The sequence below is a fragment of the Lissotriton vulgaris genome, chromosome 2_1, assembly GCF_964263255.1.
Source record: "Lissotriton vulgaris chromosome 2_1, aLisVul1.2, whole genome shotgun sequence".
NCBI lineage: Eukaryota > Metazoa > Chordata > Amphibia > Caudata > Salamandridae > Lissotriton > Lissotriton vulgaris.
The window spans coordinates 1,795,778,176-1,795,801,731 of record NC_141687.1 but is presented as its reverse complement, the minus strand read 5'-3'; the positions used below and the strand labels follow the sequence as shown (position 1 = coordinate 1,795,801,731).

Genomic DNA, 23,556 nt, shown 5'->3' with positions numbered 1-23,556 from the left:
TGTAATGGTAGTGCGTGGTAAAGGTTTTGTTGTAAACGATGTTCCCCGTTGAGCCAGTGGCCCACTGATCTGAGCAAGAAATACTACAAGACACTTTTGAACTTGTTCCTTTTCTCTCTCAACAGATTCAAAGGAACGCATACTCGGTTTTCTTCAATGAGAGGTTCTCCATTCCCTTGGATCCATCAGCGTTGGAAGAAAACAGCCTGAGATTCTCTATATTTGGCATTGACTCGGATGATAGAAATGTCAGCACTGGGGTGGCCGAACTGAAGCTGTCCGACTTGGATTTATCCATTCGCCCGTTTAATGCCTGGTTATACCTGCAGGACATAAACAAGGTAAGGAAGACACCGACCATACACCATGTACAACTTGGCAGGTACGCTGTCTGTTGTAGGACAGGGCTGTTGCTACAGCGTCTGCACGCACCTCCTTTCTTCTAATATTGACACAATCACACTCTCTATTTCTGAAATATACACACGTCCTTTTGGGTTGTACGGCACAGACATTTTTATACACTCTCTGCTCTCTCTAGATTTCATGCTTTTCTCTCTCTCCTTCTCTCTCTGTCTCTCTCTGTCTCTCTCTCTCTCTCTCTCTCTCTCTCTCTATGTCTGACAGTTAGTCCCTAGTATTTATATTACTACTGGTTGTTAAAGTGGTATCCTTTTTGCTCATACGTGTAATTTAGCTGATTTCTAAGTTTAGCAGTAAAACATGGCTTGGTTGTAGGCTCAAAATCAGACACACCAGGAAACTAAAATTCATTATTGCTTGCACTGAATCACAAATGAAAAAGGAAGGTATATCGTTCTTGGAATTAAAACCACGCAAATATTTAGAACTCCCAATGAATCAATCGAAAACAAAATTACCAATTGGGTCCTCATTTAAACCAGTGTTTCAACAAGGGTGACTCATACCAAAGAGCCAGTGGTCTATCCTACAATCATATAATAACGGAGGGTTCAGATCACTTTTAATACAATGCATATGTACCAAAAAGTAAGGGCCTATTTAAGAGTTTAGCAGATACAGAACAGCAACTAAAAGTGGCAGATGTCCTGTTCCACCCTATTTAGAGTGCATAGAGTTCCTATACGCTCCAAAAAGGGAAGACTGGGTATCAGCCACTTTTTGGGAGATTCCTGCATCGTCAAACTCAAAATAAGTACTTTGGGCCTCTTTTAGAGTTTGGTGGAGTGGGTACATTACCATAAAATATCTGTGCCATCCCCTCACAAATCTAGTGGTCCTGTTACTTCTGTGCTGAAAACTGAGCTGAAAGGTTACCAGAGGAAGGAGAGCTGCTAACATATTCAGGCTGCACATTCTGAGACTCTGCACTCAATCACACATCGAGTGCTAACACCCCGGAACCCCCTTGCGTCTCCCTGTTCATGGTTACCTCAAGAATTGCTCCATGAGAGGCCCTGAGAGCAAGTCTTGAATGGCAGTGGCAGGATTGCAGAATGAACTTCTGGGGGAACCTTGGGCTTCTTCATGCACTCTGTGAATGCCATGAATCTTAGAAAAGGGATGTGCACATGCCTTATCACTTTTGTTCCCAAGATGGTGGTTTGTCTATAGGATGTTAATTGAGGGTCTCGATCTAATATGAGACAGAGGGCCTGATTTAGATCTCTGCGGATGGGTTACTCCATCACAATGGTGACAGATAGCCCATCTGCCAAAATCTAAATCCCATTATATCCTATGGGATTTAGATATCGGCAGACAAGCTATCCGTCCCTGTCATGACAGAGTAACCCATCCGTCGAGATCTAAATCAGGCCCAGAGTCTATTTCTGTAATGTCAGTACCATATGTAAGAAGCCATTTCCAAATGAAAGATGTGTCGCGACACATTCATTCCCTTATTTTATGTCATGTGTATCACACTTTTGTTATAATTATTGTCCCTGATTTTTGCTCTTTGCAGTTGAAACTTTCTGCTTCCATCTCCTTCTGGATACCTTTGCCTAGTTGTGTTCTGGGACTGGGGCTGCTAACTGGAACCCTTGTAAGGAAATATATCAACTTTTACATATATTAATCTGTGCAGGGTTGGACCATGGCTATTAGGGGAGTCACCCTTTCCATTGGGCAATCAAGAAGGGGACTCAGTAAGCCTTCCCAATGTGCAGTCCTTGATAGGTCTCTATGCTCTATTTATAGTTGGAGAAGAGTTACATTCACCCCATCGGAGCCTTCACTAGCTCAGCTAAGGTAAACCTCTGAGCTGGTAGCTCTTTCACCAAGTGGAACACCACGTCGCAGCACAGCGGCCCCTGGCAGGCAGGGATGATTAAAAAGATGGGATTTCTAGGGATGGTGGACGGTCCTGCACCAGTGTTGTGGAGGCCATTGCCTCTATCAGTCCTCTCCCAGCAGAGCAATGGACCATCTATCAAGGCCCAACTGATCCCTAATATGTTTAAATTGTACAGTCTATTCATTCATTGATTTATTTATTTAAACTAAAAACTGATATTCCAACACATTTATGTTGAGAACTACGCATCTCATGATCATAAATTTGTTGGAGTTTTCTTCTGAATTTTCCTTACATTTTTCAAGCATTATAACACCAAACAAGACTTGTGATGAGTATGTATAGGATTATCTGTCAGTTAACCGTTGTGGATTGAGCAGGGATTTCCTAATTTTCCTTCAATTTAATTTAGCTAAAGTGTTTAAATTCCTTCTTTACACAGACACAATTCTTGGGAATGTCGAGGGTTTTTCTGCTTTCAAAATTTATAAAAAATTGCTGTAGAATGAATATCATATTATTTTTATTTTATATTATTTCTATATACAACTACATTTATCAGTGTGCCAAATATATGCAAAACAAACACAGATATGTTGACATACTTATAAATATTTAGTTTACGGATCATACAATTCTTGCTGTTAGTAAAACATTAATATTAAATATACTGCAGAGCCTCGATTTATAATAGTAAAATCCAACCTGATGCACCGCCCCCCCCCCCCAATGAACTGTGTACCTACATTTCACTCCTTTCTGTACATCAAGGTAAGAGTAAAACTATCTTAAAAAAATTCAGCCTGGGAACAGAAATATGTGCATCACATGTTCCATCTCCTCATACATTTCATATATTCAAAAATGAAAGATTGATATGGTAGCTGCATCTTTATGAATGTCTTCTCTTTAAAACTGGCAGCATGAATTGTCTTCTCAAAAAAATAAACATAACAGTTCATGTTTTAAAGGCTGAAGATTCAGTGGTAGTTCCTTAGCGCATTTTCTAGCAACCTCTATACGAGTTAGAAGAGCCATGACAAATATCAGACCTTGCAAATCAAGCTTCCTGTAATATCCAGTAATGTTAAATGAGATTCATCTTCACTGGTCACAAAAGATATTGATTCAGAACTATTGCAAAGCTGGACAGGATGTTGAGATATTAATTATTCCTACATATAACGAAGGGCAAAGTGGCACATGGAATCCTTCTCCATCTTCCAATGCAACTGCCTCTTAGTGGTATAAAATATGTATAGTTTAACAGTTTAACATTTAAAAATGTGATGTTAACACCTGGTATTTTTTATCCATCGCTAACATTTACTTCCCCATCATATATGCCTATATCAGTCGTATTGCCATGTCCCTTTTTATAATTTCCAATAAAACAGTGTAGTGTACTGTATATCTCTTTTGTTATTTAATTGGTTGCACATGTGAAGGATCTTTAACAATCCAGTCTTATGCTCTACTCCAAACCATTGTTTGTTAGCTTCTTGGATGGAATATTGAATGCTTAAACGCAAAGCATCCAAGTGGTATGATCTGTTTGCAGAGGACCATTCTGTAGCGTTGTAAACATCATTTCAAGGTGCAGATGATTGGCAGTCACATATGAAATCATTTACATTTGGCTGTTTTGGGGGTGAACCCTACTGAAATGCATAGCAATATATTTAAAAGTAAGAGTGTCTTCTTTCAATTTGCTTATTTTACTAACCCATTGCAAAAGAAATGGCTCAATATATTTGTTTTTCAGTGCACTCTCGACACAAATTAGATAATTTAATGAAACCGAGAAGGTAAAATTTGCCATTAACCTCATGATTGTCATGACATATTTCACTTATATTTGCAGAGATACTAGATTCACATTTTTGGCTTGTGAAGAAGTATCCTTCCCTTTGTGTACTTCATCAGTGGCTATGGTGGTGCCTGTAGTTTTAAGATTACATATATGTTGATTACTGGCAAGAAGCAAATCTACTTGTGTGCACCTATTAATAAATCTAGCTTACTTTAAGGGCATACAACTCAGAGCATCCTATTGCTTAATAACAGTACACCAGACATTCTTGAGAAGCATATTTGATCATGGTATAATCACTATATTGTTACACTGCAAACAACCAATGCAAGATATTTCTACAGAGTTATTTTAACTGCATGCACTAATGTCTTATTGTCACAGGCTGTTGACTCAGTGGGAGAGATACTGCTGTCACTTAGTTACTTACCAACTGCAGAGCGACTAACAGTAGTTGTGGTGAAAGCGAAAAACTTAGTTTGGACGAATGGAAAGACAACTGCGGGTAAGCATGGAGAACTTTGTATTCAACATCCATCCATCAATGGAATTGGTAAAAAAAAAAATCTTGATAAAGTGCTGTCAATGTGTGTGCAAGTGGTGTGTGTGCTGGAAGTGGGAGGGCTGAAAGTTTTTTCGATTACAAGATTTCTTTGTTGCAATCCTTTACTCAATGTCAGATTAAAACTGCTATTTCAACTAATCCGCAAGAAACATTGTATCAAGTACTTCACAATAATATTAGTTTGTTTTCTAAATAGCACTTCTGCCATTTCAAAGTGCCTTGAAATGCAGATGTGACCACTATCCAAATTAAAGTTACTAAATTTATCGATCTCGGAAAGATAGAAGGCTTGAGATGGCCTTGTCAGAGTTAACACTTGTAATCTGTAGAACACTGCATATCTCAACACAGTGGTGAGGGTTTATGTGAATAACCCATCCTCCCTGCTGCCAAGTCTCAAACAGGATGACATGCATTTGTGATTGCTGCCCTTGTCATATGTGGGATCTTATGTCTTATAACCAGGGTTTGAACCCGATGAAGCCTTCCCCTTGGAGGCATGGGTTTAATCAAAGCCAAAACGTTCATTGTTTCCATGCTTAAGACATATTTGCCAACTCAACCCCAATCGTTTTTCCAAACATACTTTTTAGGTCGAGCATTTGAGACCTTTTGTATATACTTTAGTATATCCTTATTAGATACTTATATGTTTATGTACTTTGTGGGCACTGAAGATCAGCCCTAGGACATGTCTGCTTCTGCTTAGGGACTTTTTTCTATTCAACTGTCTTGATAAAAAACGACCAGCAGAGCTCAGTAAAATACCAGAATTGCTTTCTGCTGAGGGACTTTATTTTTTGAATTTTTTGGCAACTGCCTCTATTTAACTTTCTTGATAGAAAACGACCAGCAGAGGTCAGTAAAATTCCAGAATCACTTTAGCATTCTCTAGATTCCAGGCCATAGAAATTGTCTTCCACGAGCACCCATAGACAATAATATTATTTTCAAATCTTGTATTTTCAGTGATATGACCACCAAAGGCCATGATTTTATATTAAAAACAGAGCTTTGGACTATACCATTTCCTGCTGAAAGGCAATATTTCTCCTCATGTGTTCCCATACATGGCTTGTCATGCAGTTTGGTGCTTACTTTCCCTCCATGTTAAAGAACAGTAGATGTTTCCGCACCCAGGCTTATGTGATTGCATAGCTAAATACATATAAGGTCCCAAAGGCGAGACCGATTGCATTGCAAATGCTTTTTTATATTTTGTTTCCAACTAACTCGAATTAAAAAATCCACACCAACTGGCATTGATGCCTGATTCTCACACACTAATCACCTCAATGTCATCAATGTCAATGAGATAAAAAAATTCTAGCAAGATTGCATTGCTATTATTTTGTGCACAAATATGCTAATCTAATGAGGTATGAAATCTTTTACAATGTTTTTTAAAGAGGTGGAGTCTGGGAATAGGTGATAAGGCACAAATGTACATATATTCATTTAATCTTCATGCATATAAGGACCATCAAGTTAAGTCTTGATTAGGGGTGGGCAGGATGTTCAATTCCACCTGTAGAATTGGCAAAATTTGGCAACTCCGAGTTACTGTTGTAATGCGGAGTTTTGGCCAAATTCTGCCATGACATTTTTTCCTGCACTACTCTAAAAATGCAAGCTGGCAAGCTAGATTTGGCGTTCCCTAGTGCTATTTTTTAACGCGAGCAGTCTCAAGCTGTCAGAGCCAGAGGGCTGCCTATTAATTAGATTTTCTCCCAATCTACACTTCTACAGAGGCAGCAGCAAATTGAACTGCATCGTACGTTCGTGCTTATTTTTCAATGCTGCTCATGCACAAAAGTTAAATGCAGCGCGAGGATCGTGGCATGCATATTTTCCGCCCTCTGTGGAATCTTACAGAGTTTTTATTTAACTCTGCGGAATTTCAAAGAGTGAAACGATGTGAGCTCCACTCAACCCTGGTCTTGATAATGTTGATTATTGATATCTAGAGGCAAAGAAGTAATGGGTCCAGCATGAATCGTTGGTGACAACAAAGTGAAAAGGAGAGGGACTAGAAAGAGAATTTTTCCATGAGACTGAGAAAAACCAATTAAAGCCAGAACCCGTAGTACACTGGAATGAAAAAAAAATGCTAGAATGGATTGTCCTACTGTGTCAAAAGCAGCAAAAAGATCTAAGAAAATAAAGATTGAGAAAAGATTGCTGTGTAGGGAACATAAAAGAAAGTTGGAGACAGAGAGCAACGTTGTTTCAATTGAGGAGCCAGGGCGAAAACCAAATTGAGCTGGGTAAAATGATTTTTAACATGTAAAAAGGTGAATACTTGAGAAACAATGACGTGGTGCCAAATTTGATATGGAAGGAAAGAGATGGTTTGGAAATTAAAAAGATCATCAGGTTCCAGATATGGTTTCTTCAATATGGGTAGTAAAGTAGTGGCCTAACAGGAGAATGGAAAGGTCCAAAATATAAGAGTAAGGAAAGTAGCAAGATAAGCATGAGGCTGGGCAAAGAGATTTCACAAGTGGTGAAGAAAAATAATCAGAGGTGGAGGCTTTACATTTAGCTGTATGAAGAGAACCATAAACTCTACCTCAGAAACAGATTGGAAAGTTAAAAGAAGGTAACAGGAAGACAGAGAGATTTTTATATCTTTAGGATCTACTGCAGAAGTTGTCAAAGAATCCGAACATACAGAGGAAGAAGGAAAGGAAGCTCGATTAGTAGACATTTTAGACCTAGAATGCAAGATTATTCGAAGTTCTGGAAGAAGAGCACGGGGGGTCACTAGGAGAGGGAGAGAGCAGGTGATTGAAAGTATGAAATGCATGACGTTGGTACAAAAACATGCTTCACCAGACTTAAGGGTGGAGCATATTTGTCATGATGGAAATGCTGTTTTATAACTGTGTAGAAAACACTTTAGGCATGATAGACTTGGTGTTTTATGTCATTATTTTGCATATGATAGAAACAAGTATAGCTGAGGCATGTAGGAAAATCTTTAGAAGTGGTAGACCTATTAGTTGAAGCTAGTAAACACAACAATACCATTGTCAATATGGGAGAGTAATATGGACTTCATTGGGATTTTTTTCCAATGGGGGCTAGAAAGACTTTCAATTTGAAAGTGATTTCAGTTGATAGAAAGCTCCTTTTGCCAGTTGTTTAGGTGTTACTAGCTTACGTTTCTTATTTAGGCTGAAGCATAATGGTTTGGCAGTGATTATCAACAAGGCTGAAACCTGCCTTTAGTATGTATGATCAATAGTTATACAAAGAGTTACTGAAAAGGAATGTCCACAAAATGTGAAAACATTCAAACAAAGTATTTCCTATATACTAATACATTGACCCTGTTATTCAAGATAAGGTCCATAAGATTTACCATAGAGTGTTACTCTATGTTTCTTGTAACTTCAAGTGAACATTGCTATAAGAAACTCAATAACTCAACAAAAAGTATCTAAACTTTCAATTCAATTAATCTAAGGTAGAAATAAACATTAAGCATCTTGGAAACCCAGTTAACTGAATTACAATCAAAATTGTCTGGGACGATAGAGAAATAACAGCCTCAGCATGATAGACAATACCACTTCATATTGAAGAGTTTTGAACAATGCCTGCTTTAATTATAGTTAGTTCAACTATCAACAGCATAGATTCTTGCCACACCCGCAAGACATATACCCAGATGTAAGGCTAAAGAAGTCACATCTTACCACATGGCAACATGGCATGGCACTGCAGGGGACTTCTGTGTTGGAGTTACCGACATATAAACCTCATTGATGAGTAGGGCAGAGAATCACCCACTATATGCAGCTGCTGCACCTTGTTCTTAAGAAGAAGACAGTATAGAATAAGTTAATTGCCATGGCATTGATACTTGCTAAAGATTAATTATAGTGATCTGTAAATGCCATGAAGTGCCTCAGGTCAAGGCCTGAATGGCAGAATTATTAAAGTGGATGAAGACAGAAATGTAAGGAATGCTGAAACAACTAATGACAATGGAAGAATGTGAGTTTAACAGAATGGTACTCAATGGCACCAATTCCAAAATATAATTATATGCCTCATTGATGCAGCTTTAGCATGGGCTGGAACTTATAGAAATGGAACAAAACATGATGATAGACAATGTAGACCACACAATTATTAAGTGGGTCTGATCTCTGTGATAGATAGGTGCCCATAGGTGAGGCGAATATTAGAAAACTGACACATTTAGGAAACAGACAACCCAATATTATTGTTTATGGTTAGTTAACTTTTAATGTTTCATTTGAGATGCATCTCATGTGCAGTCTCTTAATTTAGGATAAAAACACATAACCAAGAAAGAAATATTGGAAAAAATTATATGCTTTTTTAAAGTTCTATGTAGACATTTGAACACCAGGCCAACAAGTTACAGTTTCATATACAGCCCTTAGACAAATCCACTGGTTCTTAGAGGCAGATAGCCTACTGATAGGTGTAGGGAGTGAGTCAGGGCACTAGGTAAAATACAACTGAAGTGTGAGTGGTCGTGGAGCAAAGGGTCAATGGAGAACTTTGGGTCAAAGTTTTGAAGCTATAATTGTATTGGTGTTTGTTGAAGAGAAACATGTTGAATTTATTTATTTCAAAATGGCAATAAAATGGAATTGAAACATTGCCAATAATATTAACATTATTGACAATGATACTGTAGTAATTTGAATAGCATAGCATGCACTGCAAACTATATTGCTTCCTAGCACTAACAATTAAGATTATCAAGACTCAACTTTATGGTTCTTTTATGCAGGAACATTTCTTTCCCTTGCTTCTCACATATTACTTTTTTTAAGGACAAGCACTGCAGTGTTTAGCATCAATTTTCATACTTCTTAAAATCATTAAAATGTTGTATACTACAATCATTTTTTATGCAGAATGCTGTCCTTACTTGTTATGCTGCGTACATATTCAAATATTACATTGGTATTATTTTAGCAATTAAGAATGTTTGCTTACAATAATGTTTGACAAATCATATGTGTACAGCTTTCTCCTTTATGTGTGAAATGCTTTCAGGTTTTATGTTTTTCTATGTTATATTACTGATATTGTGCATGCTACTTGTTTGATATGCATTCAAATAATTAAAAATATGTTGTAAGTATCTAGAGCTCTGAGTTAGAAGACTAATTCTTATTATATAAATGTTATGATAAATGTTCAGCGACTTGTTACTGTAGAGTAAATGAGCCATACGAAGAATATAATAAGCATGTGGGGCAGATAGTTGGAGATTCCATTATTTATGAGGTTGATATTGAATGGGCCTAAATCAATTTCATTATGCTACATCTACAGATCACATCAGTGGCTTTGAATAAAACAAATGTATTTAGTTTAGGATTGATCTAAATTGTATGTTGTATACCTTTTTTAGACCCATTTGTCAAAGTGTATCTTCTCCAGGACAACAGAAAAATCAGTAAGAAAAAAACTGCGGTGAAAAGAGATGACACAAACCCAGTTTTCAATGAAGCAATGATTTTTTCAGTACCTGCCATTGTACTGCAGGTGAGCATTTTACATTCTTAAAAAACAAATATTTTTTAACATGCTATACAAAAAAGGATCTACTTAGTACCCATAGTGGAAGATGTCCAATGCACTAATATTGAGCATTTCATGGAGGCTACCAGATCAGTGGTACCCAGCTTTTATTTTAATAGTGTACAGGCACTACCCACATCATTGATCAATAGCTGTATATACATATAAATGTGTGTGTGTGTGTGTGTGTGTGTGTGTGTATGTGTGTGGTTGTGTGTGTGTGCGTACACACACAGATTCAGTGTTATGCAACAATGCTGCCTTGTGGGGATATCACTCCATCCAGGGTTTGCCTTGTGAATACAAGGATATTTTGTCACTAAATACTGCAGGTTAACCATTGCATTATATTGGGTGATTTATTTAGTATTTTAATGCAGATTAACTCTGGTCAAGCATATTAATCAAATTGTGAATGTAATGTTGCTTTAGAACACTGTACATATAGTAAGTGGTTGTGGATTTTTTATTGAGCCTTTTATTTAAGCATGTCATCTGTAAATTCACCACTACTGTTCTTGGATTTCCATTTGAACAGTATGGAAAAAATGGTTTTATGCATTCACAACATGTCTTGGTAACATTGGTGCTTTGAATTTTTGACCTAAAAGAAATAAATGCCTTTTACGTCTTTCACTAGGATTTGAAAAAAGCAACATTTAAGAAACTGGAAACGTACTTTTATGTTATGCCAAGTAATTTTGAAACTCATTGTCAATTTGAACACTTTACAGATCAGCTGGCAAGGGAAGAATGTATCTTTCATTGCACAGTCAAAAGTATCAAGCTAAACATTTTGTCTATGTTGGACCCATCTTTAGAAGAGACTGTAAAGACAGAGACTTCTCAACATCTGGAAGATCTATTTTGTTTGTGCTGTGCATCCTAAAAAATAAAAATGGGGGTAACATTTGAAGTTAACAATAGGAAAAAGATTTTGAAGCATAGAATGTATTTTATATGTGGGTCCCAGGCATATGTTAAAGAGGAAAGATGATATGCCACATGAAGATTGTGGAATAAGTTGGGTCATTTTGCCAAAGTATTCCAAAGCACTAAACAGGTGATGAATAGAGTAACATCAGTAAAATAAAGTATATTGCTACTTAGACATTAAGGTTGAGGATAAGACATTACATTTATTGGTTGACGCAGATGCAATGTTCACTAACTAACGTTTTGATAATACCTGGAGAGCTAAATCACCAGAACCCCCTGACATGGTACTTCTATCCCATGAAGGCAGACAAATAGAGTAACTCTTTTTTTGAGGACATACTTGAGTTTAAGGGAGGGAAAATTCAAGGGAAGATCTATGTAGCAGTAAAAGGGCTTAAATATTTTGTGGTGGTTTGATCACCATTTATTTGAAGTGGTATTGAGACCGGAGCAAAAGAGCAGGTTTAATGATAGAGAATGTTTTTGGTCACATTTTTAGGACAACTAATAAAGATAAATGGCTTCATTGAAGCTATGTCAAAGTTGGTGTGGTCCCAGTAAAACGTAAGCTGCAGAGTGTCCCATTTAGTATTTGCGATGACCGCAAAAAAGAACTTGACAGACTTTGCAAATAATAAAACCTGTTGAATCCTCTTTGTGCAATCATGCTGGCAGTCACATGCAAACGCATTGGCAAACAAGGAATATGCCTTTACCTTCTCAGTTTAAACAGAGAAATAAGGGTGGCTCATGTCGTGTGCGTAATATTTGTAAAATGTTGGCCATTTTTGGAGTAGCATGAAGGCATTCAAAGCTCAATCTGGCTTCTGCTTACAATTAGGTCAAATATAAACAAGAATCCCATCATTATACTGCATAAGTTTCTCCTTTCATCACATGCTAGTATTGTTGAACGCCCTTTGTAGTGGCTTTAGTCGATTCTGTTTTTCCACATATAATGCATCATATAGTTATATCAGCTCTTAAACTCTACTACCAGCAGATATTATAAATGTTGGCACTAACAGCAGTGAGGAAATCTTTGCCACCATCAAAGATTTAACTATGCCTCCTGCCACCTCCACCAACATCCCTCCCATCCCTCCCATCACCAAGACCTTTGCAACATGGTTTCTAAAATCTTCTGTAACAAAATCCTTTCCTCAAACAGCAACTTCGATCCTCGACTGGACCCCGTCACCATCTCAACTCAACTTCCCATCACTGCCGAAGAACAAAATCCTGACCTCCTGGTACTCTATCACCACCAATAATACCGCTGCTACCATGTACACCACCCACTTGGGGCCCCATTACACGCTTGCTCCCATCACACTTTTACCAAAGGACTACCAATCAGTGAATGCCTCCTGGACACATGGAAGCATGCCACTCTTATGCCTGTGCTCAAGAAAACATGTGCCGACCCAGGCAGGCGTTCCAACTACAAACTTGTCTCCCCCCTACCATACCCATCAAAGGTCTTAGAGAAAGTAATCTACAGATGGCTCACTGACCGCCTCAGCAAGCACCAGCTGCTCAATGCCACACAGTTTGGATTCAGGCTTACCAGAGTACACAAACAGCACTCCTCACGACCATAGACAACATCTGCATGATCGTTGAAAGAAGAGACACTGCAACCCCCTTTACCCTGGACCTCTCTGCAGCATTTGACATGTTCTCACACCCAATTCTTGTCAGGCACCGGCATGAGATTGGCATGCAGGGTCCCACTTTCCGCTAGATTTGCTCCTGCTTACTGGCTAAATCACAAGATGTCAGCCAAGCACCTGAATGAAAATGAAAATGAATTTATACAGCGCGATTGCTGCCCTGGGGCGTCAAAGCGCTAAAAGGAACCAGATAGAGGTGTAGTGAGGATGACAGAACTGGGAGGAGGGGAAGGGGGCTGAATTGATTAAGGGGATTTGAACAGATGTGTTTTAAGTTGCTTGCGGAAGGAGGCGAGGTTAGGATTAGATCTCAGGTGAAGGGGAAGGGAGTTCCAGATTTTTGAGGCGTTGAAGGTGAACATTCTTCCGCCTGCTCTAGTCCTTTTAATTCTAGGGACTGTTGCCATGAAAGCCTGACTAGAGCGTAGGTCTCTGCCTGGATGCTATTGGCTAACTAGGCTACGCATGATTTTGGGGCCCGAGTCCCAAAAGGCCTGGTGGGCAATACACATTGCTTTGAAGGTGACTCTTTTTCGTACTGGCAGCCAATGAAGGCTGGTCAGTGCCTCCCTGACTGGGGTTCTGTGGGGAATTTGCAGTAAGGTACGGGCCGCACAGTTCTGTACCAGCTGTAATTTATTCAATGTGTACTCTGGGGCTCCCAGATAAAGGGCGTTGTTCGAGTCCAGGCGTGACTGTATTATGCCCTGTATGGCTGTTTGTTTTGCCTCCATTGGGAGCAAGGGAAGAACCTTCTTCAGTGTCCGGAGAAGTCCAAAGCAGGTGGCGGAAAGCTTTGTGGCCTGAGTGTTAAGAGGCAGATTCCTGTCCAGCCATACCCCAGGCTTTTGATGTTATCTTTCGGAACCGGTGGGGAGCCTAGACAGGTGGGCCATAATGACTTGAAGAGGGTCGGGTCGGCCGGGCCCAAGAGCATAAGCTCCGTTTTGTCCCCGTTCAGCTTTAGTGATGACAGGGTCATCCAGGACTTCACCTCCTCCAGACATTTGGTTAGACCCCCTGACGGAGAATGTTGGGCTTCCTGCGCTAAGGAGACCACCAGCTGTGTGTCGTCCGCATAGGATATGATCTTAAATCCATACGGACGAACTACCTCAGCCAGTGGCCTCATATAGATATTAAAAAGCGCAGGGCTTAGAGAGGAGCCCTGGGGGACTCCACACTTCAGGGGTATGCTAGAGGAGGCTGCTTGTCCGTCAAACACCTGGAACGACCTATTACTTAGGAAAGATTTTAGCCAGAGCCAGGCTTTGTCCACGATGCCGACGTTTGATATGCGGTTCAGTAAGGTGTTATGACTGACCGTGTCAAACGCCGCGCTAAGATCAAGGAGGACCACTGCTACTGATCCTCCTTGATCAAGGATTTTCCTGGACTCCTCGACGACCATAAGGAGGGCGGACTCTGTTCCGTGCTTAGGCCTGAACCCTGTCTGGGTAGGGTCTAACAGCTGATTGTTTTCCAGATAGCTGACCAGTTGGAGATTGATGTGCTTCTCCGCAATTTTGCTCACCCAGGGGAGTAGTGAGATCGGACGGTAGTTGGCGAAGTCCGAAGGATCTAGATGTGGCTTTTTTATTAGTGCTCGAACCATTGCCCGTTTCCAGGCAGGAGAAACAATGGCAGAGTCAATGGATGCATTCACGAGATTCTTGATGATGGGTAGAACTATCTGAGATGCAAGTAACATTGTCTCTGGGGGGGCCGGGTCGGTTGGTGAACCGGATTTCACTTTCCGAGCCATAGATTCAACCACTTCCAGGTCCATGCAGGGGAAGTGATCAAGTGTGGCTGAGGAGGCTAGCTCAAGGTCTGACCCCCTGTTGTTATCCTGAGCTGTCGGAGAGGCAGTACTGATTGGGAAAGAAGTGTATATCTTGTTTACTTTGGCCGAGAAGAATTCTGCCAAGTCGTTGCATTGGGAGGCTGATTTCTCCTCGTATACACTAGAGGGGGGTGGTTTAGTCAGTTTCTGCAGAGTTTGGAAGATTTCCCTGGATTTGGAATTTGAGGCTAGGATTTTGTTGGAGAAGTATACTGTTTGGGCAGTTTTTATCTCCTCTTTATATGTTTTTATTTCTTCCCGATATCGGGTTTTGTCCTCCATGGAATAATTTGAGCGCCATTTTCTTTCTGCTCTTCGGCAGTGGCGCTTTTTGTCCCTAAGGGCTTCCGAATACCATGGTGCTGTTTTGTGGGATCGTTTTGCCGATGATTTCTTAAGGGGGAGGATGGTTTCAAGGGAGTGCAAAATCCAACTTTCATACTCCTGGTTTGCCAGACAAGGATCTTCATTATTTGAGGGAAGTTTTTCCAATAGTTTGTTTGTCCACTCAGCCACTTGTATCCGTGCCCACGATCTCGCGTATCTGGTCGAGGGGGTTGGAAGAGTGGGTTTCTCAGTGAACCAGGTGAAGGGCACCAGAGAATGGTCAGTCCAGGGGAGGGGGAGTGGGGATTCAGTTGAAAGCTCCGCACAGTTGCTAAATACTGGATCTAAGAGGTGTCCCTTCGTATGGGTTGGGGTGTTCACTCGTTGAGTGAGTTGTAGTGTGGCCAGGTCGTCAGTCAGGGTAGTGGCCGTTGAGTCTGATGGCGAATCAAAGTGTAAATTAAGGTCACCTAACACAGTGAAGTTGGCGGCAGTGCAAATGCGTGGTGCCACTATTGCTGGTAGACAGTTATGAAATTGTTTTGGGGGGCCGGGTGGGCGGTATATCAAGGTGCCCGAGAGGCAGTGGTTGGGGGAAAACTCCAGCGAGAAAGCTAAGCTTTCACAGTGTGGAATGTTTTCCACGAAGAATCTGCAACGATATTGATCCTTAAATATGATTGCTAGTCCTCCCCCTCTGACTTCTGGGCGGTCTTGACGAGTGATTTGATAACCAGAGGGGAGGGCAGCTACCACATCAGGGTCGGAATCAGACGTTAACCATGTTTCCGTAAGAAACAGTGCGTCCGGCTTGCGTTCTTCCAGTAGGAGGGATATTTCCACCTTGTGTTTGGGAAGGGATCTACAGTTTAAAAGGAGCATGCAGTATTCATGCCTCGGGGGTTTTCTCTGCCTTATGGAGAGGGGCGCGCTACATTTTGGACAAGTAGCAGGAAGGGGTGTGGTGTCAAGACCGTACCTCAAACAGTCATGTCCCACGGGCCTCAAGTCGTGGAGGGCGTCCGAGCTGTAGGCTATGGTCTGTTTTGCCTGGGTTGTAAGGGGTATGGCCCCTGGCCCGGACTCGGCGCGGACGAGCACAGACGAGCTTGCCTTATGCGCGCCTTCGGCGCGCATTCGTCGCGCCCGCTGCGCTCGTCTGCTGCGCATCCTAAATGGACACATTTTTATAGGAGGCAGATCAGGAAGCGAGTGAGGGGGCGTGGCCTATCCGGTGGGCGTGGCCTATGTCCTCGCAATGGCAGCGAGGTAAACAAACACTCTCCGGTGGCAGCGTATTGTTCAGCTGACCTCCAGGGGTTTGTGCAGTGCTAGGTGCTCAAGGGGTAAGTGCAGCGGATGCTTTTAAAAACAACACACAACAGAAATGTACAATTTTAAAAAAGGCAGCGTTTCCGTTCTACTCCCGGCTCAAGCCTCAGGAGGTTCCTTCTTTACAGTGGGCAGCGCTAGAATTCAGCGCGCTTTTTTTATCAGGAAGCGAGTGAGGGGGCGTGGCCTATCCGGTGGGCGTGGCCTATGTCCTCGCAATGGCGGCGAGGTAAACAAACACTCTCCGGTGGCAGCGTATTGTTCAGCTGACCTCCAGGGGTTTGTGCAGTGCTAGGTGCTCAAGGGGTAAGTGCAGCGGATGCTTTTAAAAACAACACACAACAGAAATGTACAATTTTAAAAAAGGCAGCGTTTCCGTTCTACTCCGGGCTCAAGCCTCAGGAGGTTCCTTCTTTACAGTGGGCAGCGCTAGAATTCAGCGCGCTTTTTGTATCAGGAAGCGAGTGAGGGGTTGTGGCCTATCCGGTGGGCGTGGCCTATGTCCTCGCAATGGCGGCGAGGTAAACAAACACTCTCCGGTGGCAGCGTATTGTTCAGCTGACCTCCAGGGGTTTGTGCAGTGCTAGGTGCTCAAGGGGTAAGTGCAGCGGATGCTTTTAAAAACAACACACAACAGAAATGTACAATTTTAAAAAAGGCAGCGTTTCCGTTCTACTCCCGGCTCAAGCCTCAGGAGGTTCCTTCTTTACCTCACCCCTCAGAAGCCCACAAATTCATCTGGGGAATGCCTCAAGGTTCATTGCTCAGCCCCACCTCCTTCAACACATATTTGAGCCCTCTAGTGATCGTCATCCGTGCACGTCATAAACATCCTCGCCTACACCGACGACACACACCTCTCGGACAAAGCTTCCAACACAAGAAAGAAGTTCAGTGCCTGCAAGGCCGAAGTCGCTAACAGGATGAAAGCCAACTATCTCAAGCTTAACATCAGCAAGCCAGATGTAGTGATCTTTCGCAAGAACACCTCACCATGGGACTCCAACTGGTGGCTGGCTGCACTTGGAACCACACCCAACACCCATTCCAGGAACTTTGAAATAATCATCAACAGTAAACTGAACATGACTGCACAAGTCAACATCGTCCATCAGTGCATCCTGCTATCACACCCTGAAGATGCAGAATAAGAGCTTCAAATAGCTCCCAAGAAACATTTAAAAAATCTGACACTCACCCCATAGTTGAACTACAGGAACATCTTCTACCCCAGGATCACCAAGCAACTCACAAAAAAAACCCAAAATCATCCAAACCTCAGCAGCCAGACTCCTACTCATCCCACACATAACTTATAAAACACTACACCTGAGGGAGTTCCACTGGCTCCCACTAGAGAAACACACTCATTTCAAGCTCCTCACACACACATTGAAGGCACTACACAACTTAGGCCCTACTTACCTAAACAGTTGCATCTCCTTCCAACAATCACCCAGACAGCTCCACTCTGCAGGACTCTTACTGTCACACCTCACACACATACAAAGAACCAGATTGGGAGGACGGGTGCTCTCTTACATTGCTCCTCAAGCATGGTATGGCATCCCACACCACTTACGAGCCTCCTCCTACTTGAATTCCACCAGAAGCTGAAGACCTGTTCAATTAACCAACCTACAATATGGAGGGCTGGGCACACATACCTGCTAAATGCCAAGATACCCTCACAGATGATAGTGTGCTTTACAAATACATATCATACATTCAGGAACATCAAAGGAGTTGTAGTTGTTCAGTATGAACTACTTGCCTTTGCACATGATCACAGTGATCATGATCATACATTAGACTGAGTTTTGGGGATTCTTTAGGACACAGGTGCTGTAGTGAATAGGGAGAAAGATGGGACATATGGTAATGGTGGAGGAAATTGAACCACATTAAGATTTGGTAAGAGTCATTCAGGAATCGCTTCTGCCAAAAGACAAGGTTGGATAAACCTCCTTCTGAGGGTTGTGTGAATTGTATTCATGTTCCACACGGGACTATGCCATTCATGTAAAGTGTCTCAACAACAATTTGAAGAACAAAAGTGTTGTGCTTGAATGAAGCCAGAAGTGTCAGCAGGCGTTTGAATAGGTAAAGACCAGATAGTAAGCACCAGCTAGACTGATTTTTACCTGCCCTGTTGTGTGACTGTGGATGCCAGCAATGTTGCTTTTGGTGATGTACTTCCTCAAAGTAAGGGCAGTGAAGAACACAGAGTGGAGTATGCATCACAAGTACTAAAGGCATCTGTGCCACTCAACTAAAAGAGAGAAAAGGAACTTTTACCATTCTCATAGGCTTTGTAAATACGTTTGTGTAATTACTTGTGTGGGGAGAGGTTTATCTTTCAGTCAGATCAAAAATTATTAGTCTTCATGTTGAGTGGACTGTATGTCAAAAACTACACATCAGGGTATGCAAAACTATTGACTACGCCCTTTCAATACCAGTTTAATATTAAGCAACTGCTGGTGGGGAAAAATTATGGTTCTGATTACATTTCACTGTTCCCAATAGATAGTGATGGGCTATACGAATGTGAGGAGGACTTGGTTGCTTGATTGCTGCATAGAATGTTGAAGTGTTGCAGTTGGTAGGATGATAGGTTGTAGAAGGCTGGCCATGAGAAGGAAACTGCATGAGTTACAGTCTTATGCCAAAGTGTCAGATGACTTGTTAGTAGAAGGTGGAGTTTTGATGAAATCTGACAGGTTATTTCCTCCTGAAAAGCTGAAGCCATAGGCTATTACTAACACACATGAGAAGCATTTGGGTACCACTATGATCAAACACAGAGTCTGTACTACTTTTTGGTGGCATAGTATAGAGGTGGAGCAAATCGTGACAAATTGTCCTATCTGTTCTTGTTGTGAGAAAAAACTAGAAGTCTGTCATCCTCCCCTACAACTTATTGAATTGTAATCTGGGCCTTAGGTCAAGGTTGGAAGTGATCTTGTAGATTCTTTCAGTGCGTTTCAGTCACAGAGATGGTTTGCTCTTGTCTTTCATGAACCACTGTTGAGTAAGTGGCAAGGATTTTTGGTAAATCCAGCTCTGGTAGACTAATGCCATTTGTAAATGGTATCTTTGCAAGATGGGATTTTCCAGAATGTTTAGATTTCTGACAATACAGTACAATTTGTGAATAAGGAAATAGTTTCATTTTTGAAGTCTGTTGGGATGAATTATTTAAGGAGCTTACTTTATCATCCCCCCAAAAACCTACAAGTTGAACAAATTAGCAGAGTTCTAGATGAGTGCAACCAGTAGTAGCTTGAGATTAGATGTGATATTTTTGGTGCTATTCGGTCCATGTTATGGTTTTACCGGACCACCACACATTCAGCTACCAAGGTTTCTCTTTTTGCATTGTTGTGGAGACAAGCAGTCACGGGCCGTGCAGGTAAGAGCAGTTGGGCCAGGTTGGGGGGGAAGTGGGGGTGGAGATTCGACAGATGGCCATGAGAGAAAATTAAATAAATAATTAATTTTCCCTCGTCGTCTGCAAAAATTCAACACCCACCCGGCCCCACCGCCATACTGCTCTCACCTGCAAATAGGTTCTAAATTGTGTCCTACTTGAATGTCAAGGTGTTTGGAGGTGGAAATTTGGTACGAGAGCTGGATGTTTTAGTCAGAGCCAATGTTGAAGAGGAACACAATAAACAGGTTTTGATTGACTTTAAAAAATGGCTATGGCCCTTCATGTGCGTGGAATGATGCACAAAAAGAATCCGGGTCATGTCAAAAAAGGTGAGGTAAATTTGTGGCCCCTCTTGTGATTGACAAGGTTTATGAGAGTACAATCAGAGTGAGAGGACGTCATTAGTATAGCACAGAGACAAATTGGTTAAGGAGGCCCAGGTTTTGGAGCTAGCTTCTAGCTGTGATCAGAATGAGGACAGTGTTGCTTTAAATTTTCAAAGCAGCGGCACTTCTGTCACTTTCTGCAAAATCTCTTGCACATGCAGGCTACCTCTTAAACTCAGGCAAGCTACTGCCAACATAGGTTAGATAAGTATGCTCTTCTCTGCTGAAGATATATTTATATATATATATATACACACAATTCTCCCTTGGCAGGGAGAAAAGCGGGACAAACTCGCGTACTTAAGAGTATTTTGCTGTTTTTATTTAATTTTTTAGCCTTCAGATAGCGTTATGCAGAAAAAGACAAACACTGATCAACGCGTTTCGGGAGCACCACTCCCTTGCCCACATATATATATATATATCAGGCAGTTTCTTCAAACCTCCACAGACGCGGCGAGAGAAGAGGCGGACCCCACGGCTCAGGCAAAAAATTCTTTATTCACCTTCCAAAGCGACGCGTTTCGAGTAACTGCGTACTCTTGATCACACTATATATATATATATATTCCACTACTCCAAACACCTCTATAAGACATGATGATGGTCTACGAACAATGAGCTTCTTTTTAGAGAAAAGAGCACTCAAGTATCAGACACATAATCAGATGCTCATAGAACTGACCAGGTTTTGCATGAACAATAACATCTTTATATTTTCAGGACAATTACATCTACAAAAACAGGGTACCGCGATGGGCACATGCTTCGCCCCCTGCTACGCGAACTTGTTGGTGGGCTGGTGGGAGAAGCACAATGGCCTGGGCGGGTACCAATGAGAAATGGATGCAGAAAATTGCTCTGTGGACCCGCTACATTGATGATCTCTTCATCCTGTGGCAGGGCTCACAGAACGAAGCAGAAGAATACATCCGAGCTTTGAATGTAAATGAATGCAACCTTGAATTTACTAGTTTTATCAGCAATAAGGAAGTATTCTATCTAGATCTAAGGGTTTATGTAGAAAAGAACAACTTAGAAGCCACTCTCTTTCGAAAACCTACAGCAGGGAATACAATCCTGCATGCAGGAAGCTGCCATCCAAGGAGTGTAGTCAATAACATTCCCTTGGGGGAATTCCTCAGGAGAAAGCATAATTGCTCTACCCAGCAGGAATGTGAAAAAGCTATATCACAGTCTAAAAAGAGATTCCAACAAAGAGGCTACTGCAAAGGTATCTTAGAACAAGCTTAGAATAAATATAAATGTAAAACAACTGAAAGAAGTCAATTGTTGAAAGACAAACCAAAAATCCAAGATCAGAAAGTAAGAATGATTACCAACTACACAGAAAAGTCCTCAGAAGTCTTCCAGATTCTTAAAAGAAATTGGAAGATTCTTCAATCAGACAATGTGGTTGGAAAGCTCCTTTCAGAAAATCCGCCAGTGACATATAGAAAGGGCAACTCACTGAAAGATCATCTAGTGAACAGTCATTATGAACCAAAAAAAGAAAAAAGTGGCACCAATCACAGGGTTTTATCCTTGTATGAAATGCAAGGCATGTAAAAACAGCCACAAAGTGAAAGATTATCTCATACCGGGAAAAAAAGCCCAAACCCCGATCTCTAAATTGTTAAATTGCAACTCAGACAGTCTATTGTCTTGTGTGCCCCTGTGGAAAGCAATATATGGGGAGTACTATTCCCCCTACAAAGAAAATAATTCTCGAGCATCTCAGGGCAATCAATAATAAGGATCACAACTAACCGGATGCTCGTCACATCGAAAAAGAACATGAAAGCAACAGCAACCTGCTCACATTCTTCATCCTCGATCAGGTTGTTAAATCTGAAAGGGGAGGAGATCGGGAAAGGAAATTAGGCACACTGAATCAAAATACATCATTAAGCTACAAACAAAAACACCTAGAGGGCTAAACAATGAAGAAGAGATGTGGGTCCACATAGGGTAGCCACTTACGTAATAGAGGACATCATGTTCTGTTCTGCTTTTGATGAGGGCCTCTACTGAGTATAGATAGAAGACACGAAGATGGGAATGCTAACGAGTTTCCCTTCTCTGTCCTCAAAATCTGTCCCCCCCCCTACGAAATTCCACGAACATATGATCAAACATATGCCCATTCAGGGCATTATTCTTCCATCTACCTTATGCTAGAATTAAACATAAGAAAACTCTCTGCCAAAATTGTAAATATTTGTGAATATGAGTAAATATGACTCATTTAGACAATGGTGAAGTAGCTGATTCACAGCATCAATAGAGTGGCCACGATCAAATATCAGTTTCAAAATCAATAAATTATATTGCACAACATGCTAGAAATGCGGAGTTAATGCCAGGTCCGATTTTGATGACAGACTTTATAATGGTTTAAGAAATTTCTAAAATTGATACATAAATTCAAATACTTTATTCAGTTTTCATAGATTAGAAAAACCATAAAAGTGCACATAAAAACAATGATTATATAGTAACATTGTTAAAAAAAAACATTCTATGTACATGAGCATAAGCAGCATTGGATAAAAAAACAATGTCTTCATATGTTAAAAATGATGTCAGATTACCGGGCTCAATAAAAATAACAAGAAAGCAGAAAAAGACAAAATATTGGGGAAGACATTTAAACAAATACAGATACATAATCAGCATATCAGATTCGTACTATGGTCTAGACTAACTCACATCTCAGCGTTGCTTTAAAAAATCTGGCTACCTGATTCGCTGTATACTCTTCCCGAGAAATTCACGACCATCTTCATATCTTTAACCAGTGTTTAAACATAGTTTCTTGGAATGCTGCTGGTTTGTCTAATTGTCCGGAGAAATTTGATTATCTTCTTTCTCTGAAGGCAGATCTGTACTGTATACAAGAAACATGGTGTGATACTCTCCCGTATGGGGGGAATGATTACTTCATCCTAGAAGCCGCTGCAACGCCATCCAAAAGGGGCCACGCTAAAGGTGGAATTGCTTGTTTGCTATCCAATACATTACAATGGCAATTCTCACACCACAAGGATGAGAGTAATCTATTCCAATCCATAACCATTTCTAATCTGGATAATGTTGTACAACGGTCGTCGTTTATAATATTAAATGCCTACATCCCTCCCGAAGATAATTTTACCCCAGTGTTAAAACGTATGTTTGCCTATATAAAGCAGGTATTAGAGGTGGATGACCCACCATACTTATTATTGGTGGGGGACTTAAATTGTAAAGTGTCCAATACTTCCCTAGACATGTTTCGAAATAAAGTAAAAGAAGAAGTTTTTAATATTCCCCAAGCTTGCTTGCCTAATAATATAAAAACGAACAAAAGGGGCAAGATTCTTCTCGGGGAGCTTA

General features: G+C 40.9%; 1 protein-coding gene across 1 annotated transcript in view; it reads left to right on the top strand.

Moving 5' to 3' along the window:
• The window catches only part of SYT12 (synaptotagmin 12), an 858,259-nt gene that overhangs the window by 681,739 nt on the left and 152,964 nt on the right, over positions 1 to 23,556 (top strand). The window contains exons 5-7 of the mRNA XM_086957847.1: positions 126 to 341; positions 4,479 to 4,599; positions 10,067 to 10,200. Of these exons, the coding sequence (XP_086813973.1) occupies positions 126 to 341; positions 4,479 to 4,599; positions 10,067 to 10,200 (471 nt within the window). The remainder of the gene's footprint in view (positions 1 to 125; positions 342 to 4,478; positions 4,600 to 10,066; positions 10,201 to 23,556) is intronic.